Source organism: Pelodiscus sinensis, chromosome 16, assembly GCF_052426305.1.
Source record: "Pelodiscus sinensis isolate ZL-2025 chromosome 16, ASM5242630v1, whole genome shotgun sequence".
NCBI lineage: Eukaryota > Metazoa > Chordata > Testudines > Trionychidae > Pelodiscus > Pelodiscus sinensis.
The window spans coordinates 29,593,570-29,613,330 of NC_143067.1; the positions used below are offsets into that span (position 1 = coordinate 29,593,570).

The 19,761-nt window shown below is 41.2% G+C and overlaps 1 protein-coding gene across 2 annotated transcripts in view; it reads left to right on the forward strand.

The window, feature by feature from the left end:
* Nucleotides 1–593: 593 nt before the first annotated feature.
* The window catches only part of GABRG2 (gamma-aminobutyric acid type A receptor subunit gamma2), a 56,820-nt gene continuing 37,652 nt past the window's right edge, over nt 594–19,761 (forward strand). The window contains exon 1 of one of the 2 annotated variants that reach the window (XM_075900191.2): nt 594–1,338. In XM_075900191.2, the coding sequence (XP_075756306.2) occupies nt 1,106–1,338 (233 nt within the window). In that variant the 5' untranslated portion in view covers nt 594–1,105. The remainder of the gene's footprint in view (nt 1,339–19,761) is intronic. The other variant, XM_006111193.5, reaches the window with a different exon arrangement.

The following is a 19,761-nucleotide window of genomic DNA, read 5'->3' on the forward strand; positions in this document are numbered from 1 at the left end:
TGAACTGGAGTGACCCAGATGGGAAGGAGCCCCTCCCAGAGCCCCCAGTGGGCTACATTGTATATCCAATAAGAACATCTATACTTGTGCTCTATTTAGACAGTGGAATTTGGGGCCAAAACTTGGTAGGATCTGGCAGGATCCAAGTGCTACATATAGATTTTTGTGGAATCCTTGCACTTATATGTGTTGTGGTCTCAATTTGTTTTTCATGGCAAAAAGCATCTAGATTTATTATCTCTTAGGGCAGTAAAATTTGGGTTGTGAGGGACTCAAATTATCAGGATCTAGCAAATCCAGCTTTTATGCATAAACATTGTTCTCCACCGTATCTATTGAGCTTTGTTTTTAGGACATTTCCTGAATCGATCTAATCTGATTTTATTGGAGGAAGGAAGATCAAATTGCTATGAATTCTCCCTAATCCTATCACACACTAAACCACCTCATTCATAGCAACTCTACGAATGCATCCTTCCCCATTTTCTGAGTTACTTAGCAACAACCAACCCTCCCCCTTTCACTTCCCTCCCTCCATCCTATCTATTTTTTACCCTCTGGAATCACGATTTTCAGGCTGTTAAAAGCAATGAGGATGCTCAGCATTGGAGGGGAAGCTTTTTCTTGCCAGATCCTTCTTGCTTCCAGAATGAAAACCCGGGTTGCCTGCATGTTTGTAATCAAAGGTTAAAAAGCACTTCGGCTAACACCACGCATGTGTTAATCTGTGCTGCAGCAGTGTGCATCATTTCCACTTTGACCTCAGAGTTAATCTGCATTCAGGCAGAAGCTCCATTGCTTGCTTTCTCCCCACCCCCACCCCCTTTCATCTCTTCCTTTCCCTTTCTCCTATGCTGATGGATTGTGTTGCCTGTGTACCGGTGTCTGTGTGAGTATGTGCTTGTGTATGAGTGTGTTTCTCCCTACTTTGTCTGCTTTTGTTTTGTGTGTTTTCCCTCCCTCCGCCCCTTTTTTTCTTCCAATTATATTATTTCTCTAGATTTGGAAGCTGCTGCCTAAGCTGACTTTTTTATTGTAGCTGCAAAGGGCTTGTGCAGACCTAATTTATGTTCCCTCTGAATATTAATTTCTGCAGCAGGGTGTAATGTGCCATCCCATTGATGGGACCTGGTGGAGGGAAACCACCAGCAAAGTAAACATAAAAAAAGAAAGGGATATATCCATCTGCAACCAGGAGAAAAAGGGACAGGGGGAGGGAAGAAAAAGAGAGATGAGTTTTCCATATCCAACAAGCCTGGGAAGCACTGCACTCTCGAATCCTGCATTTTCTCTGAAAATGATGGTGTGGGCACTTGTGCTTTTCTCCCTCATCCAGTGGTAAGATGTTTTTCTGCTTGTTTGCTGTGGTGGGGGAAAGGGAGGAATTGGAGGGGATGAAGATACTGTTTGCAAATGCACAGAGCTGTTGTGAGAATGCTGATGGTTTAGATGGTAGCACTGACTCCATCTATCTCCTTTGCGGCCGGGATCTTGTTATGTTTTATTGGCTTCCAACAAGAAGATTGGGCAGGCTAAGTGAAGGGTCAAGACTGATTTTTTTTTGTGTCAAATTTGATGCCATGTTGACAAAGCCTTTCCTCTTTGGTTTAAGGTTTGTTACAGTGAATGAAGTTAAAATAGCCGTGTATTCTGTGAGGAATGTCATTGTATTCACCCTTTCTTCCTCCCAAGCAGCCACATCATGGCTGTGCATGGGCTTGTATTTACAAAACCCTGTATTTACATTTTTTCTGTACCAAGGTAACAAAACCAGTGCAAAGAATCAGGACCAAGGACAGAGATCCACATTATTATGTAAACCTCTCTGGCTTGAGGAAGCCAGGGCAGATCTGATTTTCAGTTATTGATGATATTTGGAGCCGAGGCAGTCAGCTTTGGGATGTAATATCAGGGTATATGTTATCCATATAGTCACACATCTCAGGGAAATGTTTACACTAGCATAATAACTGGTGTATTCTTCACACATAGATACTGACATGGATGGTACAGAAGATCTATGCTTGCTGTGGGTGTGTGTTAGTAATAGATAGAAAGAAAAGGAAACAAATCTGATAGTAATAGAGGAAAAATAGGGAGTGTATGTGTGGGGGTGATATAAATATCGCTGCACTGCAAAGCATTATGCTGAACCTGGCATTCCTGTAAAAATTGTGGTTAGGTGACAAAAATATCATAACATTTGCAGACTACATGGCCATTCATGGCCTGATAGAATATTCCCCACAGTTGCACAAGGACTCTTTTCTTTCATGTATTAATGTATCATATAATATTGAAAAAAACAGATGGGCTCCTGTTTCACGTGTACTTTCTCTTTTCACTCCCCTGTGTACTGCCAAATTGAAAGAAGACTATTGTGATTTAAATAGAAAAAGATTAAGCAGTTGTGGGGTTTTTTTTCTTTCCTAGGCACAAAAGCCATTGGTTTGCTCTGTGTAGGAAAAAAAAATATGTTTGCTGTAAGACTAAGTAAGCTTCATACAACCCCAGCTGTGGGCAAGGGATAGCTTAGTGGTTTGAGCATTGGCCTGCTAAACCTGGAGTTGTGAGTTCAATCCTTAATGGGGTCATTTAGGAATCTGGGGCAAATCTATCAGGGATGGTACTTGGTCCTTCCATGAGGGTAGGCAGCTGGACTAGATGACCTCTTAACATCCCTTCCAGTTCTATAAGAGAGGTATTTTTTATTATTATAGGTGTAAAGTAAAATAATTAGAAATAGAGTAGAGGTGATGTAAAAAGTATGATGAGCCAATGAGAGAAAGCACTTTTATTTCTTTTTAAGAAGGATGTGTAATGTCTCTGTGATTTCTTTAGGATTTTTTACTATTACCATAAACAAAGTAATGGAAAATGAACCTTTACAGAATTTAAAATTTAAAAGAAATAACCTGAATAAATATTGAGGCCTTCCTTCTAGGTGACCATGTCTCTGTCTCCCTTATGTGTCTTTCTTCTTCCTTACTGGAAAATGTGCACAGTTTACATACATACAGAGCTCTAGATTATCTAGTTATCTTTTTTAAAGTAAAATAAAACCAGATAGTTAGCTTTAACTCCCTTTTCCCATTTCATTGCTCTTGTTAAGGGATTTTCTGCACACATGTTATGGAAGGAGACTTTCCTAATGAACTTTCAAAAATCTAAATAAAACTCCCTGAGACATGAATCTGGGATTTAAAATTACATCTGAAGACCCACCAAAAAGTGATGTGCTTTGCTAATAACAAATTGATTTTCAAGATAGTCCCTCTTTCACCTCATTGACTTCACATTTTAGAGAGGTAATAACAGACTTCTTAACTTTGATATTTTTCAAATATTAGTATTTGAAAAATAAAGCTAATAATCACTTCATTATAATCTATCAGCATAAAGAGTAACTTTTATTCTAAATATAATTTGTCGCTGTTCACTTCAGTTTTTAAGACAAAATTGATATTAATGCATTAGCCTTCATAGCATGTGAAAACATAGTCCAGAGTACCAGTTATTCTTAAGATGTGTGTAGGAGTCTAAGTATTTTTGAGAGTCTAGTGACACTAATACTTATTGGATGTAATTTTTCTCTGTCATTGTTTTATGCTCAGTTCAACAAAAACATTTAATTGAAATTCTGAATGTAAAGCACATGACAGGCTTATTTACTTAAATGGGACTTAAAAGTTAAATAAGTGGAAATATTAGCAGTATCTGGCCCAAAATACTTAAGTATACACAAAATATAGCTAAAAACATTATCTCACTGGCTGTGAATGCAAATAGCTGCATAAAACAGCTTGTGTTAAATTTCACTTGTTGCACTTTGTTTAAAAACTTTAAGACAGACTTCTAGAATAATAAAGTAAGTTAAAGTTATGCAGTGACATTCCAGCTCCATTAACTTTAATGGCACCAGGAATACATTCATTGTCTCAAAACAAACTTGTTATAACAGGGGCTACTCTACCACCACAGTTTCACAACATGTATTAGTTTTGGAGGTTTCTGCACTGCCCCAAAGCAAATTTTTATGTCTGTGCACTCTAAAATACCACGAGGAGTAACGGTAGTTCGAACTAGGAAGCCTAGTTCAAACTACCTAGTTCGTGCCGCGTGTAGCCGCGCGGCACAGGGTTCGAACGAGTGGGGATTTAAAAATGGCGGCTCCCCGCTTATGCAAATGAAGCCCGGGAAATTCAAATCCCGGGCTTCATTTGCAAGTGCGGTATGCCTACATTACCCTCCTAGTTCGAACTAGCGGGGTAGTGTAGACATACCCTAAGAGTGGTTACAGTGCCATGCTGCCATATACAATGGCCAAATCAGACTGTCTCTACACCAAAGAATAAATAGACACAAATCAGACATCAAGAAGGACAACGTACAGAAACCAGTAGGAGAGTACATCCATTTCCTTAGACATTCAATGAGACTTGAAAGTTTCCATATTTTGGCAAAAACAGACGTCAACATGAAACTGCAGAGCTGGAATTCATATGCCACGTGAACACTATCATAGTGGATCTGAATAGAGACTGGGAGTGGCTAGCACACTACAAAAAGTAATGTCCCCCCTTTTGCACCTTCTCATCAACAATTGGGAGTGGGCCACATTTACCCTGATTGAATTGACCACATTAGCACTGATTCTCCACATATTACTGTAACTCACCCATCTTAGCATGTGTCAGGGTTGTTCCCCACTCTGGCACTTCAAGTGCAGAAGGTGAGGGCTCATTAGAGAGCTTCAAAACCTTGCCTCTACAGGCACTAGTTATAAAAACTTTCCCCCACAATCATTAGCCACAGATTTTTGGGGAATCACTGCCACCATCAAGTGCTTTTTATCCCAAAAAAACAGGGGTGAACACTTGAAATCGACCCCAGGGGTATCCCAAGCTCTTTGGCTCCACGAGAGCGTGAAAAAAGAAAAGAGAAAAACAAGCTGCTGTCTCTGGCAGCTGACCCTTTAGTCAGAGGCAGGCAGATACACACAGACAGATCTTCCAGGACACAAGAATCACCTTAAAAAGTGATTTTTCATTAAAAAACAAAAGATAAACTTGATAAAACATACTTGCTAGATATTACAGAGTAACTAAGAAGAACAAATTAAAACACAGAAAAATCTCTAAGACCAATATTTATATGGTAAAGGAGGAAGGGAGGCACAGAACCCACAGAGCAGTTCAAACCAAACTACAAAATAAAGAAAAATACCCTGAACACAACTAGATTCACTTTTCCCTTTGCTTACTTCTAATTTTCTCTTTGTTCAGTCCACTCCCATGCTCCCATATGCCTTGGAAAAATGCTAAACTTGCCTGGATTTAAATCTTTCTGTGTCTCTCAACTCCTGGTCTTTCTCTCCCACAAGAAAAAAGCAGGCAAGGAACATATATTCAGTTCAAATTTCAGCCCTCTATCTGATTGGTTCTCCCGGCCTCTTGGTCAACACCTTGCTAGCTACCTGAACTTAACCTCCTAGTCACCAGGTGCTGGCCAGCACTCCTCCCGTCCATTACACGCTTCCCCCCCCCCCCCCAAAATCATAGACGTTGCTGGCCCACACTGACTGTGATTTCTTCCTGGAGATCTAGGATAAAACATAGTTAATAAAGTACATGAGCACTCTACATTTACTACCAAATACAAGAGAATCCGTGGAGTACAATGACTGATATACAGGGAGAGGCCTAAGTAGCTGAGTCTGGAAATGCCTCTCTGGAAAGTGCATCAGCCACTTTGTTAAAAGTTTCTTGTTAGTCTCCTTGACGGTGGGAAGCCATCTTAGTGGTCAGTCTGCAGAAGAAAGCCTCATCCCCACACATATGGTTGTAGCTTCTCTAGAGTGTACACAATAGTACAGAACACCTTCTCTGTAATGGACCAGTGGCTTTCTCTCTTTAAAAGTTTTTGCTGAGAGAGACAACAGGGTGAAGTTGTTGATCTGGCTTGTCTGCATCAAAACTGCATCCACAGCATCTGTGGTGATAATGAAAGGTTTGTCATAATCTGGGGCCCTTAGTACAGTCAGACATCAGGACAGCCTTAAGATGGTTAAAAGCTTCTTGGCACTTGTCAGTCCACTTGACTGAGTTGGGTTGTTTTTTTCTGGTCAGATCAGTTAGTTAGTGGAGCAGCGACTTGACTGTAGTGTGGTAAAAATTGACCGTAATTCACGACCAAGCTTAAGATGGATTGGACCTGTTACTTTGACTTAAGGATAAGCCAGCTTTCGATAGCCTCTACTTTAGCTTGACCCACACAGTGTCCAAGGTAAGTCTCCCTCTTTAGCCCAGTTTCACATTTTTTCGGCTTTAACTTGAGCCTTGCCTCCCTTATGCTTTGGAAGACAGCTTGGAGGTGGTCCAGGTGTTCTGCCCATGAATCAGGGAATACACATCGTCCATATAGGCCACTGTAAAATTCCCCAAATCCGGCCAGTAAATTGTCCACAAGGCTTTGGAAGGTTTCATGTACGTTGCACACCTCAAAAGGAAGACTATTAAACTCATAGGCTACGTCTACACTGGCATGAATTTCCGAAAATGCTTTTAACGGAAAAGTTTTCCGTTAAAAGCATTTTCGGAAAAGCATGTCTAGATTGGCAGGATGCTTTTCCGCAAAAGCATTTTTTGCGGAAAAGCGTCCGTGGCCAATCTAGACACGGTTTTCCGCAAAAAAGCCCCTGTCGCCATTTTCGCGATTGGGGCTTTTTTGCAGAAAACACTACTGTACTGTTTACACTGGCCCTTTTGGGCAAAAGTCTTTCGGAAAAAGATTTTTGCCCAAATGGGAGCAGTATAGTTTTTCCGGAAAAGCACTGACGATTTTACATGAGATCGTCAGTGCTTTTCCGGAAATTCAAGCAGACAGTGTAGACAGCTGGCAAGTTTTTCCGCAAAATCATCTGATTTTGCGGAAAAACTTGCCAGTCTAGACATAGGATATGTCTACACTAGCCCCCTTCTTCGAACTAGGGTGGCTAATGTAGGCATTCAAACTTGCAAATGAAGCCTGGGATTTAAATATCCCAACCTTCATTTGCATGTTCCCGGGTGGGCGCCATTTTTAAATCCCCTTAGTTTGAACTGACTGCCCACTGCTACACGCAGCAGTCAGAAGTTAATCCAAACTAAGTCTGCCATCACTGTTCATGGCTGAGGCTCATGGACAGGCTTACTTCTTCTACTCCACCCTTGCCTTTCTCGTCATCGTAGGTTCCCACAGGCCACTCCACAGTTTCCTTCTCCTGGGTAGTAAAATGCAGAACCTTGAATTCTCAGGAATAAAAGAGCTTCAGAGAATTAATGAGATATACCTTGGGCTTAAGGTCAGGGTCAGGAAATGCTATGAGGCAATTAACCACTCCGAGGCATTCTTGAACTGTGAAAGATCCATCCTAGGATGCTTCCATCTTATGGGCCCAGAGCACCTTCAATACCATGACTTGTCTCTGGAATGCTTATCATACCAGGCCTTCTGCTCTCACTGAGTATCTCACTGAGTATCTCAACAGTTCTTTTATGCAAGAGTTAGAGAGTCTCTAATGGTATTTTGTAGGTTGTGTACAAAATCCAAAATGCTGGTTCCTGGAGGGGGTGGGCTCTCCCACTGCTGCTTTATTAACTGCAGGGGACCCTTGACTTCACAGTCATACATTAGTTCAAAGGGTGAGAATCCCATACTAGAATGTGAGACTTTCTATAGGCATACACTAATGGGACCTCTATAATGGGGAGGGGCTGGAGAGGTGCCTTGACCTGATCTTCGGGCTTCCTCACCTGCTGGCACACCTTACAAGTCTGAACGTAGCCAGCCACCTCCTTGCCCATTCCCTCCCATTAGAATGCCCTTCTCAACAGGTCTTTGGTATCGTTCACCCCAGCATATTAACTAGGGTGATTATGGGCAAAGATCAAGACCTTTTTCTACTATTTAGTTGAAAGTACCAACTGTCTCGGAGGATGCCAGTGCTCCTTGTACCCACCAGAAAGAGACTCTCCTTATAAAAGTACCCTTTCTAAACTGGACGCTGTGTCTACACTGTACCCCTTTTCCGGAAAAGGGATGCAGATTAGACAAGTCAGAATTGCAAATGCAGCGGGGATTTAAATTTTCCCTGCTGCATTTGCATGAACATGGCTGCTGCTTTTTTCCGGCTTGGGGCTTTGCTGGAAAAAAGCGCCAGTCTAGACAGGGATCTTTCGGAAAATAAAGCCTTTTCTGAAAGGTCCCTTATTCCTCTTAAAATCAGGTATATCTGCTGCCTCTCTTATATCCTTAGGGTTCCCATCTTGGATGTATCTCTGGAACACTTATGGGAAGGTCTTCTAGGAGCTGTTCCATTTGCATCAAGCTCTTCCATAGTCTTAACCTTTGCTCCTGATACCCATACATCTGGGTACCTTCTAATCTATGTCTACACTGCATTCCTCTTTTGAAAGAGGAATGCAACTGCAGCCCAGTGAACTTGCAAATGGCACTCAGATTTGAATGTCCTGTGCTTCATTTGCATAATTGCAGCCAGCCACTTTTTCGGAATATCCTATTTTGAGATAAAAAATGCTGTTTAGATGAAGTTATTTCGAGACAAAAAAATCCTTCTTTTGAAATAATCCTTAAACCTCACTTTATAAGGGGACAGCCACCCCCTGCTTGGTGATGGATGGCCCTGGGACCCTGGGGACAAAGGCAGGATAAGGGAGGCCCAGAGTGTAGGGAGGTTGGGGGGCAGTCGCTCAGTGGATAAGGTACCTGCTTCTGGAGTCAGAGGTGGAGGGTTTGAGACCCACCCTCTGGGGACTGCAATCCCTGGCAGCCTTCAGACAAAGGAAGGATAAAGGAGGCATAGAATGTAGGGAGGTGGGGGAGCTCCTACAGTGGCTAAGGTACCTGCACACAGAACCAGAGGTTGAGGGTTCAAGACCAGCTACCCCCAGCATGGTGATGGACAGACCTGGTACTTTTGGTGACAAAGGAAGAAGAGGGGGCACAGAATGCAGGCAGGACTCTTCCAGTGGCAGAGTGGATAAGGTACTCAGAGATCAAGGATTCAAGCTACAATTATTATGCAAGATGAAGCAAGGGAAATACGGGAAGCTTACCTCGGACTACTGTTGATATTGCCCTGTAATGTAGACATGCTAAAGTAAGCTATTTCAGAGCATTTCTTCTGGACTAGTTTATGTCTAAATAAACCTGCAGTATAGACGTGCCCTACAGATTAAACTAAACGTCCGAGCTTCCCAAGATTGAGCTACAACAAACTCAGAGCCACTAATGTGATACATGCTGCCCTCTGTCAAGTATATTCGCCAAACTAGACAATAGCTACACCCAAGGCTAAAGGGACATGATCTCACACATAAACCTGTAGGGGAACATTTTAACCTCCAAGACCATTCAATAATAGATTTTTAAAGTAGCCAGTCTTCTACAAAAGAATGTTTTCACCAAATTACAGAGGGAGACCGATTAACTGGAATTCATTTACAAGTGCAACACTCAATTTAGGGTTAAATAAAGCAATATTAGCTGTTTAATGAACTACAAAGGCTCCCATCTCTGACATTATTTTTTCCACATTAAATGCTATGAATAAGACACATGTAGCCTAATATAATTAGCTGAATTATCACTGGTCTTGCAATTGACAGGTAACATCTTTTGCTGTTGTATATTTACCCTGGATGCCTTAATTTCCACTTCAACTCATCTGATGAAGTGGGTTTTACCTATGTAAGTTCATGAATGTATAATTTTATTTATTTATTTATTTATTTATTTATTTATTTTGCTGTAAGGTACCACAGCACTGCTCATTGTTTTCAGCTCCTCTGCAGTTTGGGCACAGAGGAAGCTATGTAAAATACACCATCTAGTGTGTTAGAGATGCACTCCTTCAGTAGTAGTTGTGTTTTGGTTCATATTCCTACCATTTTATGTGACAAGTACGAAGGTGATGATAGTTCTGAGTTCTTAGTGTACTGTGCTCTGTATTAAAGCAAGAAGAGTTTGTCTTTAACAGTTCAATTAATCCATGCGTAAACTGTATTTAACACACTGTCTATAGTCTTCTGCATTCTGAGTTTCTCTGCCTTCCTGCATTACAAGCCACTGTCTCACAAATTAGAGCATGATCATAGTTGCGGTGGAGTTGGTACATTGGAAGTCATTGGTCCCTTGAGTTTTACCATCACGTACAAGTATGGTAAAACCAGATCATGGATAGATCATTTGTGCTTGTTTTTTAAGAAAGCATAAGAAAAGAGCATCTGGGCACCCAAGACTATCTTTTCTTAAAAAATGTACCAAATAAACAAACTTTTATATTTCCTAAGAGTAACTCAAGTTGATATCAATGGGGCAAGCATATTAATGTGAGACATTAATGTGCCTCGCAAAACCCAAACTTAGCTTATGTTTTACAGGGGAAGGGGGAGGGTCTCTGTTGAGTGCATCTTTAATGTATATTTTCAAAGACATGGCAAAGACGAGCAGCACTTTCATCTTTGTATATCAAAATTAAAAGTAAGTTATGTAGTTGCGTAAATAATAAATAGTAAGCAGTAACTAGTATATGCTTTTATAATGTTGATATATCTATGCAAACATAGCCATTTAGGTGTTTTGTTGCCCTCCCCCGTAGATAGATAGATAGATAGATAGATAGATAGATAGATAGATAGATAGATAGATAGATAGATAGATAGATAGATAGATAGATAGATAGATAGATAGATAGATAGATAGATAGATAGATAGACATGGACCTAGTTAGGTATGGCCAAATGAAAGTACATGCCTAACTGTGAAAATTTTGCCTTTATCCAAAAAAAGTAAATATTACTTTTAAATAAGGCATTATAATCTATTTTATAGAGGTACAATATAAAATGAAGTCTATTCCTGCCCATGGAAGAGACAAGGAAAACCGACAAGAAAAATTAAGACCTTGTCAAACAAATGCTGGAGGGGGCGATGTAATTTTTATGCTTGCCTTAGTGAAATTGCTAATCATAGGTGAAGTGATTTTTTTTAATTGGCCATTATCTTGGCCTTTAGAGCAAATCCTTTAATTGAAATCCTAGCAAATCACTGAGCCATTTATTGTCATAACCTTCTATGAACTCTATAGTCCTGTAAACGTATGTACAGAAACACATTTTAAATGGCATCATATAACCTCTCTGAAAAATGTGCAATTTTTTTTAGTAGGCAATCAGAACATTAATATTATTCCTAAATAATGAGTCAATTTTTCCTATTTTAATTGTAAATCGCATATTCTGGTCATATATGGGTTTGTCACTGCATCAGGCTAGTGTCAGAAATAAATGGATGTCTGTGCCGCTCAGCAGACTACTAAATTGCATTCCAAATTCCAGTTCCTCTAATATAATTTGCCTTCTAAACTCTTGCAAACAATCATACAGCACATAATCTAAAGGAAACCTTATCAAGAAGTAAGTATTTTATAATAAACACTGTTGTATTTGTAGCGGCCCAAAGCACTATGCTGCACACAGATCTGACAAAGATGCATAAAAGTGTATTAATTAAAAATAAGTATAACCTCTTTTGTCGCAGAGGGGTAGTTGTGTTAATCTGTAACTCAAAAACCAGTGAGGAATCCAGTAGTGCCTTGGCGACTAACAAACATATATAATGTCATGAGTTTCGCTGCGGAAAACCCACTTCATCAGATGATAAGCTGGAGTAGAAATAACAGAAACCAAGTTATTTATAACATTAAAAAAAGGACCAGTCAATTGTGCTACTAAAGCTAATTACGTGGGCTGGAAGTGTCCCATACTTAGCTTTTGCTAAGTAAAACGTCAGTTTTAAAAGCAGGGGAGACTGGTTATAATGCAACAGCTAGTTACTGTCTTTTTGCAAACCAAGGGAAACAGTGTCAAAGTTGCAGATTAATGCAATCCTCTGTAATTGGCTCGTAAAACTCCTTTGAAGAAGAATGACTACTTTTAAATCCATGATTGCATTTCCAGGCAGGTTAAATGGTCCCCCTACAGGTTACAACGTCTGTGTGTCCATTTATATTTTCATTGTCGTTGTTGTTATTTAGCATAGTCTCCATGATGTGCTTGGTGCTTTCCAAATCAGTATAGCCTTCTCTAGGGCGCTCACAGCCTAACCTTAGTGTGGTATGTCCTGTGGTTGTTGGTAAGAATCATATTGAGGTTAGGTGCTTGTCTATAGGAGACTATAACCTCAAGATGATTCTTACCAACAACCACAGGACATACCACACTAATACCAACCCTGGTACCTTCCCTTGCAACAAATCCCGTTGCCAGCTTTGTCCACATATTCATTCTGCTGATACCATTATTGGACCTAACCAAGTGAGTTATAAGATCAAGAACACATATTCCTGCGCATCCAGAAATATAATTTATGCTATCATGTGCCGAAAGTGTCCGTCTGCTATGTACATAGGACAAACGTCTCAGACACTTTGCCAAAGGATCAATGCCCACAAAACAGATATTAGACAGGATCACAAAGAAAAAAACAGTTTCTTGCCATTTCAACCAGAAAGGACATTGTCTCAACGACTTAATTACCTGCATCCTGCTTCAAAAGCCTTTTAAGACTGCACTTGAAAGAGAATCCTCTGAACTGTTATTCATGCTAAAATTCAACACTTTACACCTGAATCTGAACAAAGGATCTAGTTATCTTACCCATTACAAAGATAGCTTCCCCAATTATCACCTCTAATATCATTATCTCACAGACATTTACCCCCCTCCCCGCATCCTCCTGCTGTTCTGCAATGTGATTTGTCCTTTTCATATGTGTTCATTTTTTTAATTGTATCCTTTGGTATATATGGTTGTGACAATTTTCTTCCACTATTTGATCTGAGGAAGTGGGTCTGGCCCACGAAAGCTCATCATCTAATAAACCATCTTGTTAGTCTTTAAAGTGCTACATAGTCCTGTATTTTGTTTCAGCCTAACAACTAACAGACAAAAATCAGAGGAAGCGAGAATAACAAGAGACACAGCAACTTGAAAGCAGGAATAATGAGTTTTCAAGAGGGACTTAAATAAGAAGAAAGGGAGGTGAGTTTTAGGACAGAGTTCTGTAAAGCTTTGTAGGTGATGACAATAAGCCTACATTTGATATAATAGCAAACAGGAGCATGAATATAGTCAAATGGGAAGGTAACAGATCTATAGGCAAGGAATATGGGATTAGCAACAGCATTTTGTATGTACTGATGTGAGGTAATGTTTGTGAGCCTGGAGAGCAGAGCATTACAGCAATCAATGAGGATTATAATGACGCTCTGAAGGAGAGAGCTGGCTTTTTTTTTGGGGGGGGGGGGTCTAGGCAAAAGGACTGGGTGACATTGAGGAAGAAGCAGTGTAACCCACTCACCTTGTAGTGGCACTTAGCTCACCTACAGGAAGGGAGATAAGTGGAAGCGATCTGGACAGTCTCTGAGTCTGCTTGCTTTCAGCTCAAGTGGTAAAGGTGCCTATGCTAAGCACCAGATATCCCAGGTTCAAATCTACTCTGTGACAGTTACAGTAGCAAGAGTTGGAACTAACCTGGAAGCGTCAGGTCTTAACCTGAGCGAGGGGACTCAAAAATAAAATAGACCCTTGTGTTTCTGGGTGATGGAGAGACTAGTGAAGTTTAACAGTGATGGAAACAGAGACTGCTTTGTTTAAAAAATATTCCAGACACGAACAGGCCAGGAATACATGGCTAGCATAGTCATTCTCTATAAGTAGCAGGTTTGTTTTTTATTCCCACTAACATTGTGTTCACATTGTGAACCAGAATCAGGTTTGAGCACCCTTTTTTAAAAAAACTTTACTGAGAGAGAAGGAACAGCAAGCACTATTTTTTTTTTTTTTTGGAGGGGCCTTGGTTGCAAGAAGGGTGTCAGAAGCAAAATGTTTTGCAGTTCTTTAAGGAAAAACTAGTCTAAGGCTGACCAGGTATGTGACAATACTCAACATTTTACTTTGTGCTGAACAAAGCTATGGTTACTGCCCCAAAAAGCTTACAAGTAACATTTTATTAATCTCAGGATGACGCTCCACCGTCAAAAAATGGTGACTCTCTGAAATTGCCTTCACTCATTTCAGCCATTCTCACTCTCATTTGGGTAAGTTGCTATCAACACATCACAGCCGTTCAGCTGCCCAGTTACAGGCTGACACTTAGTCATGCGAAGCAAGGGTACTGGGTGGGAAACCTGGCTCTGTCCTTCCACAGCCTTTCAAACTGCATTCAGAATAAGGTGCTATGTTGCAACAACGCCAGTAGGAGACTTGGGCCTTGATGTTAGGGCTACACTGCAGGCTTCTTGTGGAATAAGTTTTTTAAAGAACAGCTGGCGCATCCACAGTGCAAAAATGCATCAGAAAATTGATGCACTTTTGCACAAGAGCGCATCCAGTTTCGAGTCTTTCAATAAGCTGTTTTTGTGACAAAAAAAAAAAGCCTTGCGTCTCCTCCATCACGCGCTTGTGCAAAATGGATTCATTCCTTGTAGAACTAGGTCTAGATACACTAAAAAACACATTTGTTCTGTTGATTGCCTATAAATTTTCTTGCGCAAAAGCTCGCTTGAGGTGTGGCCGCTCAAAACGGCTATTTTTGAGCGAAACACTGCATTTATATGAGTAACCATAGCTGCAGTTATGTAAACTTTTCTGATGGTGCCCAGTATGTCTAAAGGCCTTTATATGTTTATAGGAACACAAAAGTTACTACCTACTATGTATTCAAAATGTAGTGAAATCTTCTGTCTTTGTTCATTTGAACTTTTGTGAATGCGTTAGCATCATGATGAGTTAGTTGTGCACCAAACTTTCCAGTCTGAGCCCACCTCAAGGGCTCCTTTCCTGAAAAGTATTTCACTAAAGATAGTCCCATGAGCTGAAACGAGAAAGAAATGAGACAAATAAACAAATAACGCCCCTTTGAACATCTTTTCTTAAAGTGATCTCTGAATCATTCCTCATTTGGAGCTTTCTTGAACTTTTAGTTCAGTCCTCAGTATGATCTCTATCCCAAGAGGCTCTGTAATAGAATTGTTATTCTTATTTACAATTACTCTTGTGCGCTGAAGAGATAGTTGAAGCAAAATGCAGGACAATGTAGCACTTTAAAGACTAACAAGATGGTTTATTAGATGATGAGCTTTCGTGGGCCAGACCCACTTCCTCAGATCAAATAGTGGAAGAAAGTAGTCACAACCATATATACCAAAGGATACAATTAAAAAAAATGAACAAATATGAAAAGGACAAATCACATTGTAGAACAGGAGGGGGATGCGGGGAGGGGGGGGAAGGAAGGAAGGTAAGTGTCTGTGAATTGATGATATTAGAGGTAGGGAGAGTGGGATGTTTGTGAGTTAATGGTATTAGAGGTGATAATTGGGGAAACTGTCTTGGTAATGGGTGAGATAGTTCAAATGTTTGTTAAGTCCTTGTTGGAAAGTGTCGAATTTTAACATGAATGACAGTTCAGAGGATTCCCTTTCAAGTGCAGATGTAAAAGGTCTTTGTAGCAGAATGCAGGTGGTTAAGTTATTGAGAGAGTGTCCTTTCTGGTTAAAATGGCAAGAAACTGTTTTCTCTTTGTGATCTTGTCTGATATCTGTTTTGTGGGCATTAATCCTTTGGCGAAGTGTCTGAGATGTTTGTCCAATGTACATAGCAGACGGACACTTTCGGCACATGATAGCATAAATTATATTTCTGGATGCGCAGGAATATGTGTTCTTGATCTTATAACTCACTTGGTTAGGTCCAATAATGGTATCAGCAGAATGAATATGTGGACAAAGCTGGCAACGGGGTTTGTTGCAAGGGAAGGTACCAGGATTGGTATTAGTGTGGTATGTCCTGTGGTGGTTGGTAAGAATCATCTTGAGGTTAGGTGGTTGTCTATAGGAGACTATGGGTCTGTCTCCCAGAGCCTCTTTGAGTATGGTATCCTGTTCCAATATAGGCTGTAGTTTATTGATAATGTGTTGTACAGGTTTAAGTTGGGGGTTGTAGGTGATGACAAGTGGTGTTCTATTGTTGGTTTTCTTGGGTCTGTCTTGAAGTAGATGGTTTCTAGGTATTTGTCTGGCTCTTTCAATTTGCTTTTTTATTTCTCTGGGTGGGTAGTTGAGATTTATAAACGCTTGGTAGAGATCCTGAAGCTTCTGGTCTCTGTCAGTGGGAGTAGAGAAGATGCGGTTGTATCGAAGGGCTTGGCTATAGACAATGGATCGTGTGGTGTGTTCTGGATGGGAGCTGGATGCATGTAGGTAACTGTATGAGTCGGTGGGTTTTCTGTAGAGAGTGGTGTCTAATTTTCCATTGTTGATTTGTACGGTGGTGTCCAGGAAGTGGATCTCTCGTGTAGAATGGTCCAGGCTGAGGTTGATGGTGGGGTGTAGGTTGTTGAAATCTCTGTGGAATATCTCCAGTGTTTCTTGGCCATGCGTCCAGATCATAAAGATGTCATCGATGTACCGTAGGTAGAGGAGGGTGAAAGGGGACGGGAGTTGAGGAAACGTTGTTCTAGGTCAGCCATAAAGATGTTAGCATACTGTGGGGCCATGCGTGTACCCATGGCTGTGCCACTGATCTGGAGGTATAAGTTGTTCTCAAACTGGAAATAATTGTGGGTGAGAACAAAGTTACATAGGTCTGCTCTCAGGTTGGCAGTAGTGTCCTCTGGGATAGTGTTTCTAATTGCTTGTAACCCATCTTCATGTGGGATGTTGGTATATAGAGCTTCTACATCCATGGTGACAAGGATGGTATTATTGGGGAGGTTATCGATGTTTTGTAGTTTCCTTAGGAAGTCAGTAGTGTCTCGGAGATAGCTGGGGGTATTGGTTACGAAGGGTTTGAGAAGAGTGTCTACATAGCTGGATAGACCAGTAGTGAGCGTGCCAATACCAGAGATGATGGGACGTCCGGGGTGCCCAGGTTTATGGATCTTGGGAAGTAGATAGAACAATCCTGGTCGGGGGTCAGAAGGTGATTCTGTGAGGATTTGTTCCCGAGTAGCTGTGGGGAGGCTTTTAAGGAGACAGTGTAGTTTCTTTTGGTAGTCCAAGGTGGAAGAGATAGTTGTCACCTTTAAAAGTGGTTCCCTCTTAGTACCTGGACAGCTTCACTGTCTGGTGTAAAAATAGTAGTGTAGGCTCCTCCTTCCCCAGTTCACTTTCCCACGGAGGCGTGTTGGGCCTGTAGCACCTGTCCTCCTTTCCCTGCACCCAACCCACCCCAGGAACACCTAAATGAAGCAATGAAAGAAGATGATGTGAACCTGCCGCCCTTGACTCTTATGTGGTCTTTTTGCAGGGCTGCAGAAAGTTTTGTGTCTGGCTTATATTCATCATGTTACCTGGTGAACTCAACTATCATGAGAGAATCCAAGAAATATAAATCCACAGTTCATATTTTCTAAAGTAGTGCTTTTCAGAGTAGCTGGACACTCTTTTTCACCCTATGGCAAACTGCTTTTGTTAACCTGCCAATTATTCGATCTTCAAAGACTTTTCATTAAGGTGTGAAAGGCAGACTGGGTTTGTATAGTTGGCCATAGGCATCCCCGCAAACGTATGCTTTGCCGAACCTTGCAAAACAGCTGATTGGAGGGGTCATTAGGTAGCTGGGAGGGTGTTTGTGGGGGAGGAGGAGCAGGGAGGAGTCTCTGGGAGGAGCAGAGTGGGAAGAGGTGGCGTATGGGCAGTGGAGCACCCAGGAATAAGAAAAAAACTCAGTACTTACTTATTTGGTTACATAACTAAGCTATAGTGAAATCAGCAGGATATCGCTTTCCTTTTAACTGTTCTTCCAGTAAACTATCTTTTACAACTGTGTGTGTCTCATCCTCTGTGAGAGCATGTGGTCAAACGGTAAGAGCTAGACCAAATTTGGCATGTGGCTTCCTCCTACCCAGGACGCTTGTATCCTAACACCCTGCTCTGAGCCTCTCACACCTCTGGTGTGTAATACATCATGATTAACCCTTTCCTGCTCACGTTGTAGCCCTAGGACAAGAGGTGGCTGGGTTGCTATTGTTGGCCAGCAGGAACGTGGAAATGTTACCTGCCTTTTGGCACTGTTCGCATTGACAAACTGCTTCCACCTGCATTGGAGTGGTGGTAGGGGTGCTCTCTGAATGAGCACGCTATCACTATGCTAATGTATGACCGAATAGGATCACTTTTTTAATAGAGACTGAATTTGATGTGTACACATAGACACGCTAAATAGTATTATTAAGAAAAACAGTAAGCCTTCATAATGAGGGGGAAAAAGCAGGGAAGCTTTTAATAATACCCAGCCTAGATCTCCACCTCTGAAGCTTGCTAGCATGGCACCTTGTTCTGTCATCTGCCACCAGTGAGCCTATTCTAGCTCCAGCCGCTTTGGTTGCCCAGTTCAGGAAGTTCAAAGCTGCTATCCAATATCCCGTCATTCTTCTCTTGTGCAGACTAAATATCCCCACTTGGCGTAGCCTCGCCTTATAAGTGATGTGCTCCAGGCCCCCAGTCACTTTTCTTGCCATCTTGCTAGACTCTGTTCAAATTGGCCTCATCTTTTCTGTAGTAGAGGGCTCAAAACTGGACAGTATTTACATGTCTTTTGATGTCATTAGCCCCAGGTACTCCGCACCTACAGCAATTCATGAGAGTCTTCGCCCATAAGTGTAACACTCTGAACTTATCATTGATGACCCTCATCAGATTTGTTGTGGACCTATCCTCCAATGTGTCTAGGTCACTCTTGGACCTAATTCCCACCCGCCAGACTAGCTATCTACCCGCCTCTTCCCGCCCCCCTCCCAGCTCTGTGAACATTCAAGCCATCCCACCATCCAGCGGAGTCATGAAGATGTTAAACAAAACTGGCCCTAGAACTGACCCATTAGATATCAGTTGCCACTACACAGCGTCAGTGCACATTGAGCCTGACAGTCTAGCTAGATTTCTTTCCACATTATAGTGCAGTCATCCAAGCTATAGTTCTTAAACTTGCTGGCAAGAATATCGTGGCTGACAATAGCAAAAACTGTCTAAAGTCCAGTTATAGCATGCCCATCCGTTTTCCCCTTATGCGCCAATAAATCTGTTAGGTTATACTGTGCCACGCAGGCTTGTCTCTTTTGCAGCTATTCTAAATAATCTGTTGTTTCATTATTGAGTATTGATCACCTTCGCCCCACACAGTAAACTGTGCTACCCCGTGTAGTAAACTGATACTCGTGTCGGTGACGATGGAGGCATACAAGGATTGAGTACTTCAGCATTTTCCACGTTAGCTTTGGTTGTCTTCTACAATTTTCCCTGATCTTATTACCAACATACTTTAGAAATCATTTTTATTGTCCTTTGCTAGCTGCAAGGCCAGCTGTGCTCTGAACTTCTGCATTTTATCCCTGCATGCTCAAGCAATGATTTCATAATGCTCCCTAGTGATCTGTCCAAGTTGCCACTTGTCTTAAGCTTCCATTTTGTGTGAAAGATCATTGGAGTTTTTCTCTGTTAAACCAAGCAGCTCTCCTGCCATATTTGCTAGTCTGGCTGGACAGTAAGATGATTTGTTCCTGTATCCTGTAAGGTTTCGTTAAAATACTATCAGCTGGCCTTGATTCCTCTGTAAATTCTACTTAATGTTGAATAACCAAGAGCCAGTTGCTAAAATAGTTTTTTTCCTAAAATGATCTGTAGAGATAGAAGTTGGA